Source organism: Stigmatopora nigra, chromosome 2, assembly GCF_051989575.1.
Source record: "Stigmatopora nigra isolate UIUO_SnigA chromosome 2, RoL_Snig_1.1, whole genome shotgun sequence".
Taxonomy (NCBI): domain Eukaryota; kingdom Metazoa; phylum Chordata; class Actinopteri; order Syngnathiformes; family Syngnathidae; genus Stigmatopora; species Stigmatopora nigra.
In genome coordinates this window covers 11,462,845-11,479,797 of record NC_135509.1, presented here as the reverse complement: position 1 = coordinate 11,479,797, position 16,953 = coordinate 11,462,845, and the positions used below count along the sequence as shown (strand labels likewise).

Sequence of the window (16,953 nt, the reverse complement as noted above, 5' to 3'; positions counted from 1 at the left end):
TATGGAATGTAAATTTAGACTGGCAGGCTGTTTGGATTGATAGAAATGACGGAATGGTAAATCTGCAGCGTTACAGTTCAGAGAGACTAATATGATACCCTAGAATGTGTCATTAACTTTAATACCTAGAATATAGGCCGGCTGGCGGCGCAAATTGTTAGCGCGTCAACCTCACAGTTTTGGGGTCCTGAGTTCAAATCCAGGTCGGTGCGCCTGTGTGGAGTTTGCATGTTCTCCCTGGGCCTGTGTGGGTTTTCTCCAGTTACTCTGGTTTCCTCCCACATTCCAAAAACTTGCATGGTAGGCTGATCAGACTATAAAATAAAAGGTTAAGCAACTGGGGGGTAGTAATGGCATTGTCATCTCTGTAATTGTAAAGTGGGTTTGTCTAATAAATATTGGGAACGGTTCCAAAAGTTTTGGTAGGGACACCCACTTTATGAATTAACTAATTGGATTCCATTGATGGTGATAGACGTCCAAGCACAGTCAGCCTTTTCATGGCACAAAACATTATCATTCTCTATCAGACCTTTGAGTTAAAATGTTGAAATACTGTTCATCATGTAATTTTTTTTCATTCTTGCTTGAAGATGCTCTTAGAGACTATATTGCATTTTCATTTTCTACTAGTTCTTATTTACGTCATGTCTACTAACATTACTGATTGAAAGCGTATGTTTAGTGGCATAAATAAAATGTTTGTGATGGTTGAGAATAAACAACAGTAATGTACTACATGTCCATCACCTGATGTGGTGTGCGAATGTAGTACTCAAGCAGGTATGCACTCAATTTGTCTTTTGCAAATGTATGTGGATAAGGGCATTTGCAAAACAGGATGTTGGCTGGCAGGTCTTCCACCAGGATTGTATATAGATTGATTGAATCACCATTTTTTTTCAGCACACTTATGTACTGCAGCATGACAGAATTCTGAACGTACACATTAGCGTCCCATCTAACAGCCAGAGATGTTGCGAAGGTCAGTTAGGCTGGAGTTGAACTAGAGAAACATTTATTATACATCCATTTCTGCACTGCTTCACTCTTCATTAGGTTGCAGGGAGCTTTGCTAGCGTACTTGAGAGCTCGGGTTCACTCTGGACTAATTCACTCACCATAATAGTAATACCGTATGTGTTCACCACCTTGATTTATTATAAATGATGATAGTGATTAATATATACTTCACTTTAATTCTAGTCATGCATAATCCTCATATCACCTAGCAGTAATTGCTTCATCACCATCCGTCTATTTTTTTAAATAAAAATGGTAAACCGTTGTTTTCCTTTCAACCAGATGATAACATTAAATCGTAATGATTAGTTTTGAACTGAAGCAAAAGGCAACAAATAAGCACTGTCAGTTCTCCTTTGGTTAAAAAGGAGTAGAAACAGTGCAGCAAATATAATGAATGTCGGAAAGATGTAGTCTGTGACAGGGAAATAGTTGCTGAACACATAATAATTAGGCTTTTTTTTGTCTCAGGTGGGATTGTGGATCTCAGGTTGACTTGCCAGTTGTCATTGGAATAGAAATGTATGCAGTGTTTATAGCAGGATGAATAATAACCTGATCCATGTCAGAGTTTTACAAGCATTACAACTATATAGAATTTATACAAACAGTATATTTGCCTTTGGAAAGAATAATGTTACAATGATGCCTAGTGAGAGAACTCATTTTCTAGGGTGTGGTTTACTCTATAAATTGAAACATAGCAGTTAGCAATGATAATCATTCAGAGCATCTGCGGTTTAAACCTTCCATTTCCTGCCAGACTAATATATTTATTAATTTTGTTTAATTAAAATGGTTTATAGTATTATTGAGCTGCAGCAGTGTGCAGTTTTTTACGGCTTCCACAACTACCAAAAGCCTTGGATGAATCATATGTCTTTATTGTCCCTCAGGAGACATGCTGAAATGACTTACCAGTAGCAGCAAACAAAGCAATATGAAAGCCTGCATAACATATTCACCCATATTGTTTTATGTCTTTCAAGGGCAGTGAAGCCAGACAGCAATGCATGCTTCAGAATAATCTGTCCAATTCTGTGTCACTGCTGAATGTGATCCCCCAGATGGAAAGCAGCCAGAAATACCATTCTCAATTTATATTGCATTTTTTTGTAAGGATAAAATAGGATTGGATGTACAGCTTCATTTGGGAATGCGGTTGCCTATTTGTTCTGAAATGTGGTTACCACTGAGTAGTCTGGTAATCCATCAAAAGAATTTAATTCCTGCAATTAGTTAGAGAAATTTTCTAAATTCACTTTGGAAAATTTCTATGGGCAGTCTCAAAGACGTTCCTAGTCTAAATTGCATTTTTGGGTTGTTTTTGTAGACATTGGTTTGTCCATTTTTTTCCTAATCTGATTTGAATATAATCTAATTTATTTATGTCATGATTTCTATCCTTGCAAGCAACATAACATGTTATGCTTAATGGGAGACTACAGAACATAAAACTACAAAAAAAAAAACAGACCAACAAGGGAAAAATCACATCAATAGATATAGGGACATAATGAGGCATGCTTATTTGCATCAAGTCTAGAATGTCTATATGGGATTATGCTTAATGGATCAAATGTATTGCACGTTAATGTTGTTTCTTGCCTCATTAATTAAAAAAAGGGAATTTAAAGAAAATTTAATTCAATGGTTTTGTGCTTGGGGGGAAAAAACTATCTTAAAAGTCCAACTTGACAAATAAAAAATCAAGATCACTACATCAACACCTTCATTTATTAACCAATTATGTGATAGTAAAAAAATAAGAATTTCATCAAGCCCATAAGCCAAATGAATAAACTAAAAATACATAAACTCTAGAAAGTGAAAGTAACCAGTAGTAGTTATTTGCCAAGTGTATGCCTGCTGTTTCTGGTAAATCTGTCCACTGCATGCCACTGGCTCAACATTAATTGGAGTCATGGCAGATGGCTCCCAGCCATTCCCAGTTAAATTTCTGTCTGACTAAGCTAGGAAGTTTAATTTTTCCAATGGCAGGGATTGAATTAAGTCTATAAATTGCAATTATTCTTTCTCGTCATTTCATTGGAAACTGTACTGTAACACAATTTGTAGCTTTTGAAAGAAAAACAGATATGCTTACTGTCCTATTTTATATTTTGGGTGGCACTTACACAAAATTAATGAGAACAATTACACATCAGTATCAGTTAGTTTGACTCTTCACACTTAACAATTGCCACACACACACACAATTTCTCTCTGCCACTCTCATGGTCAAGTGGGCCACTTGTAAAGACTTTATGTTGCCATTTGTTAACAAATAATATTCCCAATGATGAGTGAAAACACGTTTCGTTTAGTTTACCTCACGGACTTATGAGACAACTAGCCTTTCAATGCGGGAAAACATTTTCATCAAGTGGAAATTCCGTCCACTGACATGGAAATCCTTAACATAGAAGAAGCAAGGTGCATAAAATGAATTGCATTGGATAGCAGCTGGTGAGTGTAGCTGAAGCTGTTGTTTTTCTAGCCTTCACAATCCTTCGTCTGCTCGCGTGCAGCGAAATGAGGTGTGCGGTAGAAATATTGACGAGCTTGTCAACTCGAAAAGGGATTTGAGCAGTGGCACTGAGGAGATGATACTGTCAGGGTTATATCGGCTCACTTAGCACACAACATTACAACCCCCCTCGGGGATGATGAATTTGCATGCCAATGGTCGCTGCCTGCTCGAGTGGCCTGACAACAGTCAAAGTTTCCAGGCTAATTCTGTTTCTGGAGTGCAATGAGCTGAGTCCAACTTATGTGGTCGTCCAGGCCGGGTATCATTTCAGGTGCTTTGAATTAATCAGTGGGCCAATCACCTGTGAGCCCCTGCTCTGTTAGAGAAATCATTTTTTTATGTGGTGGGAAAGGGTTCTGGCTGTTAAGTCAGCCCAGAGTGCCATCTCTTTTAACAGAAATGGACTAAAACATTCTATGTACCCAATATTTCTTAAATTCAATGCGTAAATATCTTTTAACCAGCCTGCCATGTATATGTTTGGTATCTGGAAGGAAACAAGAGTACCCAGAGAAAACCCACACAAGCCTGGGGAGAACATGCAAACTCCACAAAGGGAGGTTCAGACTCACCGGGGATTGAACCCTTGATCTCACAAGTTTACGAAAAACAACCCTTGCCAATTCTATTCTTGGTTTTCAGCCTGGCTACTTACTTGGGATATTTAGCGAGTGAGGAGAATGTTTCTAAATTTCTCTGTATATGCAAATATTTGAAAACACAATCTAACAATGTCAATGGCAGTGAATACATTAATGGTTTTGATTGACAGGAATGTTATATTTAGACTGAAGCAACCCTCCATTTACAGTGGTACTACTTCTTTCTTCATCCTCTGATCCTGCATTGTATTTTCTAGGCCCAGTGGGGGCTGTCATGGTCCACTGACCCATGCCAGGTACCACATGGTATCATGATTTAGGTGCTCCACGCCTGGCTGACCTGCCAAGTGCATGTGTGAGAGGCCTAGCCCGATCAATTGTCTCTATTCGTCTGCAACTTGGCATGTAGTTGTATCCTTGCAGGCTTACGGTCAGGAATGTGCACTGGTATTTACGTGGACAGGGCGGCGGTGAAGTGAGATCGAGAGCTTGTTCCGTACAGAAGTGGTAGTGGTGGGATAAAATGCCACAGTTTTGGCAGGTTGTCTTTCAGTATAGCTGGCAAACACAGCAATCTACGTGAGGCACAGAGAGGCACACCAGGCGAGATGAATAACATTTTAATGTTGTGTTGGAGAATGCTATTTTAAGCGGAACAATCGTAAACATTGACAAAACAGCTAAAAAAAAAACAAAGCTCTCTGTATGTAGCATTCATCTTCTGTACCGCATATCATTGTAGGTGTTGTGGGGGTTGCTGGAGCCTATCCCAGCTTAGGCAGTCAGCCGTAGGGCACACCGAGAGTTAAACGGTCATTGCCGCCCACATTCATACCACCACTAGTGGAAATTGAGTCCGGGCCTGCCTGCACTGAATTCAGGCCAGTGAACCACTGCACCATGAGGTGGACAAATTATAATATTTACCACTTAGTAATATCTTGAATTTTAAGATTTCTTATTTTCAAGTAACTCCTGGTTTGTTTGACATCTCTACTTGGTCAATTTGTTCGCACATGCTGCTGAATGCCTACCCAGTTATTCTCTGAGGTTTAACTGTCATCATCAAATTACATGAAAATTAGTTTGGTGAGCTAATATTGTTGTTATGTGTCAACCCCTTGCGGTTTCCTCCCAATTGGACCACAATAAGTACCTGGAATAAGAATTCGACAACTACTGTTGGTAGTACAACTAGTGTTCTGCTGCACATAGAGTTTTCAGTGTGGTTTTGAAATTCTCAGTACTCAAGATTACAATTATAACCTTAGCCTGTATTCTTTTCTTAATTTAATGACACACCTTTTGAAGATTTAAACTCATAAATGTAGTTTTTTTATAGGCCTGAATGATATGACAAAAAATATTAACATGATAAGACAAAAATCAAAAGTAGAATTTACAGAGTCAGGAGAATGATTAAGATGAATGACCAATTGATTGTGCCACACAACTTTCACCTTTTAATGCCTTCTAAAAATAGCTTCCTGATAGAGATACGAGAGCGGATCCAATTTTATATTCTCTATAGCTAGAAATGGCAACGTTTGCATTTTTATGAAGCGTAGCAGTAAGTGAATCTGGATTATATATGTCCCCCACACTGTAAATTATTTATAATGGTTGGTTCAAACTAGTAAAACATGTGTAAAAATGTTATTTTCACGCATGTGTAAAATCTCTTTGGACTTTCTGACGACATGCAGTATGCCTTGTCACAAAATGAATGACAACTTTGACAGCTAGAAAAAGAAAAATATCAGCCAGGTTGCCTGGGTGCTGTGATTACATTGCCGGGACAAAACATATAATGACCTCCATTGCTGAACATCTGCCAATGTTCGTTCACCACCGTAGTACACACAGACAGCTCACGTGAAATTATTCTAACTTGCACAATGTGTTCTGTGTCTGGCAAGGCGAACGTGGCCAAATGCTGGCAATATGCCACTTCACTTAAATGTATCCAAATCTGCCTAAATGTCTTCTTACTAAGCAATGGACTAAGTAGAAAAAAATACATTTTACATTTTGTTAATTATCAGAATGAAAGTAACAAATGTTGCTTATCTTTCACAACTGATTGTCATGCATAATGATTGCTGTCTTTCTTATAGAGGCTGCTTGAAAAAAAAACATCTGTCATGTCAGTCATTCTGATAAACAAGGCTATTTTTTTTATATCCTTAACTTGTGATGATGAAATCATACCCAGAAAACGAAACAAAGCTAAATAATACTCAGTTTTGCATTTCCATTTTTGAGACAAGATTACAGGTGACCAATTCTTGCAACAAATTTCTTACCTATCATCATTTCCTCTCATCAAGTAGTTTATGTGCAAAAAAAGGCATTTTTTGGTGTTCATCTTGTGTGCTGCTTCACTGCTGCTTTTGGCCAAATTGATCTGAATGGTAGCAAAAAGCAGTCAAGTGCAGATCAGTTATAGTATTTTGATACACTTTGAAATATAGACTCGAAAGGTTGCTGGATATAGTCTCTCTTCAAATTAATTATTCAAAAGTTTGGAAGTGTAGTATCTGCAGTACAACTGTCAAGTTTGGCAGCATTTTAAAATGCACTTTGTCCCGTATCCCATCAAATAATTAAAAAAACAATTCAAAATAGATATTGCACAAAGATGCCAAAAGGTAACGTGTTGTCAATATAAAAATAGCTCGTGGTTGTTCATCTCTTGACCCACATCCTGTGTGGCTCAGTATGTGGGGAGCTCTTATCAGAGGCTTGCATATAATTAATTCCGATATTTCAAGCTGTCTTTCCTAAAGCTTAAGTTACAGTGAGGCTTCTCTTGCTGCAGCAGCAGGAAATGTTGCCAACAGTAAGACAACCCTCAGGAGAGTGCACTGACATCCCTCCAATCCACTTACAAAAGTACATAGTGAGGCCCAGCCTATTAGCATAAACAGAACCTCTTTGACAGTAATTCCACAGAGACGACCGAGAGGCTGTGCTCCTCAATTTACTGTACTTATTGGAAAATGGCACTGTGGTGACATTAAATGGTAGCACAAAATGATATTTGGACTTTGTTTTGCAGACTTCGGTGGGTGGCCGACAGGAAGGACACCCGGAAGGCTGTGTGCCCGGCTTTCAGGTTAAACATTACCAGCTTGCAAACAGGAGAATTTTTCAGAAAGGTCTGCCACTTCTACAAGGTCAGTGAAATGAACTCTTTCCCATTATTACGTTCCACAAAGCCTGCATAATAGAGAGAAAAATCCATGTGGGATTCTAAAACTAAATCAAGTTTGCATCACCTTAGTACAACTATTCAACCTCGCTAACTTTCTCACACTTACCCATTTGGAGAGTTGGCTTAATGAAGGCAGTCTAAGCAGAATTCAACCTGTGGCTATGTATTTATCACCATGATTGCAAATTTTGCTCAAAATTCAATGATAGAAGACTATGGTTGGTGATGAATGGGTCATACACATACAGTGATCATTACTGTATGTACAGGGACAGAACATCATTTATCACAACGACCCCATTACTAAGTAATCAATTCAGCCAATGGCCTGTAATGATAAAGAGAGATGTTTGAGATTACTTGTATGTGCGGCAGTCTCCTACGTGAATTCTCCCTTCTTTTGCATCCTCTCCCGAAAGGCTCAAGAATTTCAAATGTGAACACATTATAGGTTTAGTATTCTAGCAGTGACTGGCATTATCTAAGCGGCCGTTTACACAGAGACGCTGTGACAGCAATCCAGAACGATTGGGTTGTGGATCGGCCTCTCGTTCTGATGGCAAACGCAAAGACGTTGGCTTTCAAAAGCGGTAATAAGTCGATTGCCGGGCATGCTGCATAGCCTTTCAATCAGAAACCACAACCAATACGATGATATCACCACATGCGATACACCATTTTGTATCCACCGCTTGGGGCAGTCACCTCGTCTTGTTTCCTACAGCCTTTGGTCACATTGTTTCGTACGTCTTAATACATAAGCCACATGTTTTAGAAGAAGCATTCAATACTTTTTGGAGAAACACAACTTCCAGTGACTTCCTCTCAGCTTGGCTGCCACAGCGTTCTCAACACTCGCCAAGCTACATTTTAGTGTGGGCTACCTCACCTCTCAGGAGTTGGCCTCAACTCATTCTCGATCCGCTTACAGTTCACTTTCCTCCATGGTAGCACATGCTGACTTTCCACGGCTTTACAAACCACTTTTCAGATGGAGAAAAAAAATATTCCACTTTTGAAAGCTGGCGGTCAGGCACGGAGATTATTTGATGGGACAATGTTGAATAATTTGAATAAATAAAAAGCTGTTTAGCTATAGTTTTTGGTGTCTCTTTCCCCAGAGCCGCATTAATGATGAACCAAGTTTTAAATTATATATTAAAGCAACATGGATACTTGTACAGTTAGATATCCATGGCGATGTTTTGTAGTCCAGTTGACTATAAACATTCCACAATAAGTATTTTTATGATAATCCAATGAGTTTTGCAGCCAGACTATAGAAAGTGTTTATATTGTTTTCTCTTTGTCAAAACAACAGTTATTCATTTCTTAGAGAACACTTTTTCATCTGCCTCATTTTTAGTGTGTGATTATAAATAATATTAATACCTTCTTGAGTAAAATTCAATGCTACTACAGCACAGGATGTTTTGCCCCTCTACGTCATACCTTGTCGCACGAATACTGATTGGCCTCGGGCTTTTTCCAGCAGTTGTTTTTCTTTGGCGAAAGCGTTTCCTACCGACACAGTGAAAAGAAATTCTCCAAACTCCAATCTTTTCCAGCCACCTTTTTAAACTTTATTTTGTTTGATTTTAGTCACCCAGTGAAGCGTTTTGTCATCTGGAGGCTCAGTGGAGCATGTAGTAGGAGACAGAGCTCAGTTCCGCTTTAGTGGTTTGCTGTGGGACGACAGAGTGGTTCCATTACCTGGAATATGTTTCTGTCAGCAGAAACACCTCCCAATTCGGTGGTCCTTCTGCTCACAGGTTTTAGACAGAACCATATATATGCCTGCACATGTATGAACATACTGCTTAGTACTTCATTTTAGATACTCTGCTATTCATAACAACAACAACAATACTTAAGTATTATTCCACTGAGGAGAATTGAAGACAATAGCAGCAAATTTATTCATGTAAGAAGTTAAAAAAAAAACATATTCAACTGGTGATGCAAAATATTTGCATTAATAGTCATTTTTGAAATGAGAAAAGTGATGGCACAATTAAAAGCATTCACTTTTATAAAAATAAATTCTCAGAGCACATTTATCTCATTTTACGTTGCCAACCGGCGTTTTGTTGAATGTGAAATAAATAAAGAAGCAGCGAGTGTTTGCGGGATTTGTTGTAAATGCCAGAGGCTACAGCCCAGCCCGGTGACACATGCAGATTTATGGAAATTCAGCTCAGGCTTTTGCTATCTAATGTAGACCTCAACATATAATTACTAGTGGTGAGTGGGATACCTGTTGGCACAGACTTGAGTTCAAGGATATCCATGTTGGCTATTGGCCGTGTATGTAAACATATATACCTCGCATTTGCATACAATATGCAAACATTCCCTCTTGAGTCTTTCTCTGTTTTTTTTTCATTCTTCTTTCACTATGTTTGCTAAAGTATAATGGCCAGGCTCCCTCGACTTTTTAACTCAGAAAGTAAAGGCAAAGTTAATTAAATAGAAATAGCCATTGGTTGTTCACAGCACATACCTATACCAAGTTTTATTGTGATCCATCTACAAATAAGGAAGTACCAATTTCCATTCAAGGGAGGCCCGGTTGTTGAGTGGTTAGCACGTCGGTCTCACAGTTCTGTGATTCAGGGTTTGATCCCAGATTCCTGTGTGGATTTTTCATGTTTTCCCTGAGCTTACGTGGGTTTTCGTTAGGCTGGTTGATCACTCTAAATTTCCCCTAGGTATGAGTGTGAGTGATAATGGTTGTCCATCTCCTCGTTCTATGCGACCGTGCCTGGTCCCCAATGTTAGTTGAAATAGGCCCCAGCACCCCATGTTACCCTTGTCAGGATAAGCAGTTGAGAAAAGGAATATATTTCCATTCAGCAATGAATAAATCTGATTAAACAGACATGACAATAAATAAAAGTCAAAATCCAGTTGTAAGGATTGATTTATTCCCTCCATTGTTATTGTCAAATAATCAGATATGTTTGATGTACAACCAACTGATTGATGCACAACTCAAACAGGCTTTTAATGTGCAAAAGCTATGTATTTGTAAAGTTGACCTTTTAAGACTCCTGTGGTATTTCTTTAGGAGCTAAACATTGCAACAATGCAACAGTCCAATGTAATCTAAAATATAAATTATACCTTTATGCTTTCTTTCCCCTCCTCTAAAGAATTGGATACTGTCATTCAAGCATTTCAAAGGCTACATCTTTCAAGTGGGCTTTCAAAAACATCATTGTGAAGGCCAAGCATAGAGTGCCATATAGATGAGTTTGTTACTTGGCTTTTCAAAATCAATCTTGTCAAATAATTCCTTTTGTTCTTATTGTATCGGCCAGCCACCAATACAGGGTGTTCCCAGCCTCTGCTCCGAAGTCAGCTGGGATAGGCTCCAGCACCCCTGCGACCCTAGTGAGAATAATGATAGATGAGCGAATGTTTTTATTGTTATAAAATACATTGTAGCAATACTAAATGGCATGACGAACTGACTCTTTCGTCGAGCAGGACCATAATCGCAGCAGTTTCTGCAGTCCAACATTTTTTTGCCCATTAAAATTAAATACCCTTTAATATAAATTCCTGGACTCGGACTAAATCAGACAATAAAAATGAGAATCTCTTTGGGCTTGGAATTAGGAGGCAAATGTGCTATTCGATGCTCGGCAGCAGGACACAGAGCTCCCCTGTTTGGCATGAGGCCAAGACCATCTGAAGTGAGGACCAACGGTTCACTCTGACCACCTTTGCCTCCTAAACTCATGCTGACATTCATATTTTATCATCCTGGAAATTCAAATGTACTAGAAGTCAGAAATAGTCTTTTGGTTATTGATAAATTGGTGAGACATCTCCCGCGGCTGTTTTATTTCCCGGGCTCTTCAGGCGTATTTGCTTTGAGATTGAGATGATTTATATGTTTCCGTGTCTCCAGACTGGGATGGAGCACACACTTTGACAGCTCTTATCTGTTTCATTTACCTATAATGTTACATAGAAAAGTCTGTTTTGGTGACTTCTTTTTTAGTTTTGGATCAAAGCTTTCACCTGCCTGTCATTATTGACTTACAGTTACTCTTTTATAGTTACACTGTTACATTCTTTGCAGGAGTGGCAAACTCATGGCTCTCGAGCCAAATGTGGCTCCTTGCCATAATGAATCCAGCTCTTTGCTATCATATTTTGTATATACTGTCTCTTTGCTTTTTCTTCATGTTTCTTTTATTTCATTCTCTCATAAACACTTATTACGGCCCATTAAAAGTAAATAATGTGTGTTATGTTGAATGATAGGGTTTTAATCATGCACTTTAGTGTGTGTGTGTGTGTCTGTCTAGTTTGACAGGTCACAGCGTGGTGTGGCTATTTGACTCTCACGGTCTAACATTTAAACTTGACTCTCACAGTCTAACATTTAAACTTGACTCTCACAGTCTAACATTTAAACTTGATTGTCACCCCTTCTCAATTGTAAGGAAAGATAAAGCCTTTCTGAATAACAATCTTGCTCCACTTACTAAATTTAGTAATTCCATAACCACTCCTCTAAGGCTCTGAGTTGCACCCAAGCTCACGCCTATTCCATCATCCAAAGAGTGGTTGATGTTTCATCTCACCCCTATGTGACAATGGAGGTGCATATCCAGATCATGCCACACTGAGGCCCATAATACTGAAGCATTAATCACATTCTGTCACTTCAGTTACAGGGACGTGCAGCCTCCTTTCTGCTGTATTTTTAATTTGACAATAAATCAAGGTATGCCTTTGACAAATTACTGCAATCGCAAGAAAAAACATTACCTTCTTTGAGTATGCAACTGTGTGATGTATATGAGGGGGCAGAAGATTTTACATAATATCATTTCGCAATAATGGACTACGGTTTGCAAATCCAAATGATCTTTAATATTCAGAAGGTATAAAAGGCCACCGTGTAACTTTCCTTAATTGCAAACAAGTTGAACCAACAGAAATGAAAATCGCAATTTGGACACCAATAAACCGCAGGTAGTCAATAGGATTTATACAATGTACAATTAAAAGATGAATATAGAAGTATTTTCAGTAGGCTTTCACTCAGGTTAAAAATTGATTTATGGTTAACCGAAATGGTCTGTGATTGGTGGATGACAGATCCATATTTTTTTTTAATCTTACAGCAAATGAATCAAACTGTTTCTTCCCGCTTAATCTGTCTCGCCCATTTAGCCGGAGAAAAAAGACATTGTCATATTATTTGTTCATGCATGGTCATGGTAACTGTTTATAATTTGATTGGACATTCCGATAGCTCACTAGCCCGTCGGCCCACCTGGCGTACGGTGTCCAACTGATGTACAAGTCTGCCAAAAGGAGTGCAAAGCGCCATCTGCAATCAGAGCACAATTGAGATGATTACAAGCTCGTTATCTACATAACTGTCTTCTGTCTACTTCCTAAACACGTTAACATCCTCTTCCTTCCTGGAATGAGGACAAGACTTTGTGGATAAGCAGCATAGCGCAGGAAAAGCAAAATTACATTGCTGATGCAAATTGCAGTACATCCAGTAGCTCCAACAAACAGCACTTCTGGAATAAACCCTCCATGTTTAATTCAACACAGGCTGTTCTCTCAGAGGCAATTCATCAATTAGTAACACAGACATTTTAATTGCAGCTTTAAAAGAATTTAGCAATCGCATTTTGCCAAGCAGAAATGAAATGTCAAAATTAATACTAGATTATTTCTTTCTACCAGATGGTGGTGATCTGGAATTTAGGGCAGATTAGGTTGGATTTAATATGACCAGACAATATAAAACAACAACAAAAAAAGTTCCCCTAAAAATGAATGCCGGTTCGTTAAAACAAAGTGCTATTTGTTCGCAGTTTTTATTTATGAATGTCTCAGACCACCAAATAATGTAGATATTTAAACAGAATAAGACAAATTTTGTTTAAATATATATTTTTTTAGAACAATAGAAACATGGCCCTATTTAAAAGTTTTTCAATCAATAAAAATATGTACTTGAGTTCTTTTTTACAGATATTCAAGGATTACCTGATTAACTAAAGCCATATTGAGTCTGTAATGGAATCCACAACAACAACTGGGAAAAGGCAGCCATGTAGAGATCGGCCTTACAATTCTGGGATTGCGGGTTCGATCCCAGGTCGGTCGTCACTGTATGGAGTTGACATACTCTCGTAGGCTTGCGTGGCTTTTTTCTAGGTACTCTGGTTTCCACCCACATTCCAACAACAATGCAGGGTAGGGCGATTGAACATGCTAAATTGCCATTCGGTATGAATGTGAGCATGAACTGTCTTCATGTGCCCTGCAATTGGCTGGCCACTGATTCAAGGTGTCCCCCTCCCTTGTGAGGATGTGTTTCAGAAAATGAACAAAGGAATGAACTGGAAAAAAAGAATGAGTCATAATTTTTGTGTGAACAATAACATGTTTAAAGATATAAGACTCCATAGGCATTTGGCAACCTTATTAACAAATGCAGAGAACATGTAATGCACAGTGGGAACCTGTCAGCTACAAAAGTTACTCAGGACTTCACAAAAGAATCCGGCAGGGATGCACAGCAGCATTCCATTGCTTCTTTAATGCTGTACCACTTAAGGGTTGCGGGGCTGCTGGAGCCTATCCCAGCTAACTGTGGGCAATAGGTGGTTGACAACATGAATTGTTTACCAGCAAACAAAAGAAATGAAAAAAAATCCACCTTTCACCAGGTAATTTAGAAGGAGAAGTGATGGACATGATTTAATAAGGTCACACTGAAGTGCACTTGACGTCTAAAGTAGAAAATTTCAAAACACACTAAGATCTCAATTTCTAAATTGCTTTTGAAAAATGCTCTGGCGTGACCTTGAAAAAGCTTTTCGGACTTAAAAACTATTTAATGGAAAGTCACGTTTATATTTATTTCCATAATTCACAAAATTAGTGTTAACCTATGATATTCAAATATTGTTGAATTATTACCAATCTGGGCCTAATTCAGACGCGCAAATGACGCTTAGGGAGTTTTAGAAAACCCTTGTTTTGAGTTGTTGTGGGTCATTTTTAAATTAATAATCACTATATTAAAAATTGCGCTTTTAGGTAAATGTGCATTGTGCATATTTGTACTCCATTACTTTGGATTGCTAGCCTTTGTATTTTTTTCCATTTGTTAGATTATCTTCAATTGGAGCAGAACAAGTATGAAAATACCAATCGGAAATTTGTTTAAATACCTTTTTTAATTTTATTTTACCGCACTTCATTGAATATGCAGCTGCTGAGGCTGTATAATAAACAATCCACACAATTGTCATCTGCACGCACCTCATTCTTTTGTATCCCACCCTCATTTTTCTGCTCTATTGTAGTCCCATCCAGCATGAAAAGTCTTAGTGTGTTCATGAGCATGAGTTGTTTTTCTTTTTCTATTTCTGGATGCCTGTTCCTTCTAAAATCACAATTACTAAAAATCTAGCAAGCCACCTGTTGAAAATGGACTCTTAGATGTTTTAGTATGTTAACAATTACAGTATAATTAGCTCTTTTTGCAATAATGTGTGTCTGGCTTTGCCCATTTTTTTCACATCTGTGCGTACATCTCTCTCGAGTCAGATGAGTTGAATTTATTTCTAGTTGTACATTGCTAGTCCTTTGCAATGAGTAGAATTTTATAATATGAAGGGTATAGGTCAATAACGGCAGATATAAAACAAAAAAATACACAAAATGACCTTTAAAGGCTACTGTAAGTGGCATATGCAAAAATCTTATCTTGTTTTATCTTTATCCCATTAGAGGAGATATTTGCAAAATAAGAAATCAATTTTAAAACCATGTTGTCAATGTTGTTTTCTTATATCAGCTCAGTATTGTGAGATATCATAACTATACTCACACCTGCTTTTTACTCTTAAGTATGCTGTCCTAGAAATGAGCAATTCCAATTTGTTTTTTCATCTTTGCGCTCTCATCTTCAGTGACTCTTGTCACTGTAAGTGCAGCTTTTACAAACTGATACAGATAGCAGATGTGTGAATATGACAAAATCTACTAGAATGAATCCCTGTGTTTTATGTAAATTTCCTTTCCTGTCAGCCAACAGATGAAAACAGTGTTTGTATTGCATTTACAGCATTGAGTAACTGAAGGAGTGATGCTTGTCTCATTTACCTCATCACCTGAGAGCCTCTCTAAAACTATGCCATCAATTTTCATACTTAGGCTTTTAAAACACACCTAAAAAAGTAGATTATAATTCAAAATTCCAATACCTCAACCAACTGTGGACATTGTCGACTATAATCTGATGCGCATAATTGATATCTGTTTTTTTACCGTGTGGTTAATGTTCACTGTTGACACATAGAGTCTGACATATTTTATTAATCTCCACATGGACTAGGCATGTCATATTTATTGGGTTAGTGCTGTTTGCCATGATGTCGGTTATGTCAGAATACACATAAGTGATAATTCCCTCAAGCGGGAGCTGCACTGCAGCATTCGAGAGTAAACGAGGAATGCATAAACGACTCCGAAGTTCCCCATCGAAGCGTGCCAGCACTTCACAGCATGACAGAGCTGAGTCCTTGTGGACTTTTGGGCTTTCTGGAAGTGAGACTGGGTCACAGGCATATTTTATGCTCTTGACATCAAATTGAGCACTCATTTAGTGTTCCACTGGGACACTATATAAAAGCGCCAACCAAGTGTAATTACTTATTTGAAAAAGAAAGCCTTTCCATGGTCCACATTAGTCGAGAAAGAGGGTAAATTTAAAAAAAATAAATAAAGGGAAGAAGATGGGGAGTGGAGTAAGAATGTGGAGGCTCTTTTAAGAGATAATATGTATGCACTTTCTACTTGAACGCGAGTCTCCCATTTTATTTCTTTTAGGAAAGCCAAGGCAAATGCCTGATGTCAATGGCAGTCAGAATCAAACTGTATTTAGGTTTCCAATAAACTGTTCATGATTTGAGTCACCTTCACAGTTCATTTTCTGAACACATGCGACTGTGCATTTTAGAACATGGAAATCCAGTTTTGCTTAATTATTTCTTTTAATACTATCTTTTTGCCCACTCCCCGTACTGCCCAAATAAAGCAAAAGACAACTTGAGGAGGAACCAGAACACACATTAGCACATAAGTTATGGTGGAAGCATTTAGATAGTGGTACAAGTTCAAGAAAAAATGAAGAAGAATCCCACTAGGGAGTCATTTAATAAAGATGACAGATGTTATTCTTTGGTATCATGTCATCAACACTGTCACCGAATACATTTTCTTCATCTGAATAGAGTATGTTCTCAGTAAAGCAGTTTCCCCAGTGTTTTGTGCCCAAAATGTGCTTATTTTTGCTTGTACACTAAATTGCCCGTGGTTTTTCTCATTAAAGCACAACACAGCAAACATCAAACTATTGTGAGGCACATTTTGTAAGCTGAGGAAGGTTGGAAGTGACTGATAATGTAATACTGTCATTGAAGGCAAATCGTCATTCAATTCATTTGAATTCGCTGCCAGCTGTCCTCTGTTAAAATTGATTGGGCTTATGTCACAGTCAGTGGCAAGCAATTTTCCCT

The 16,953-nt window shown here is 38.1% G+C and overlaps 1 protein-coding gene across 1 annotated transcript in view; it reads left to right on the top strand.

The window, feature by feature from the left end:
• cdh13 (cadherin 13, H-cadherin (heart)) overlaps positions 1–16,953 on the top strand; it is a 137,231-nt gene that overhangs the window by 35,476 nt on the left and 84,802 nt on the right. The window contains exon 2 of the mRNA XM_077710933.1: positions 7,220–7,337. Within this exon, the coding sequence (XP_077567059.1) occupies positions 7,220–7,337 (118 nt within the window). The remainder of the gene's footprint in view (positions 1–7,219; positions 7,338–16,953) is intronic.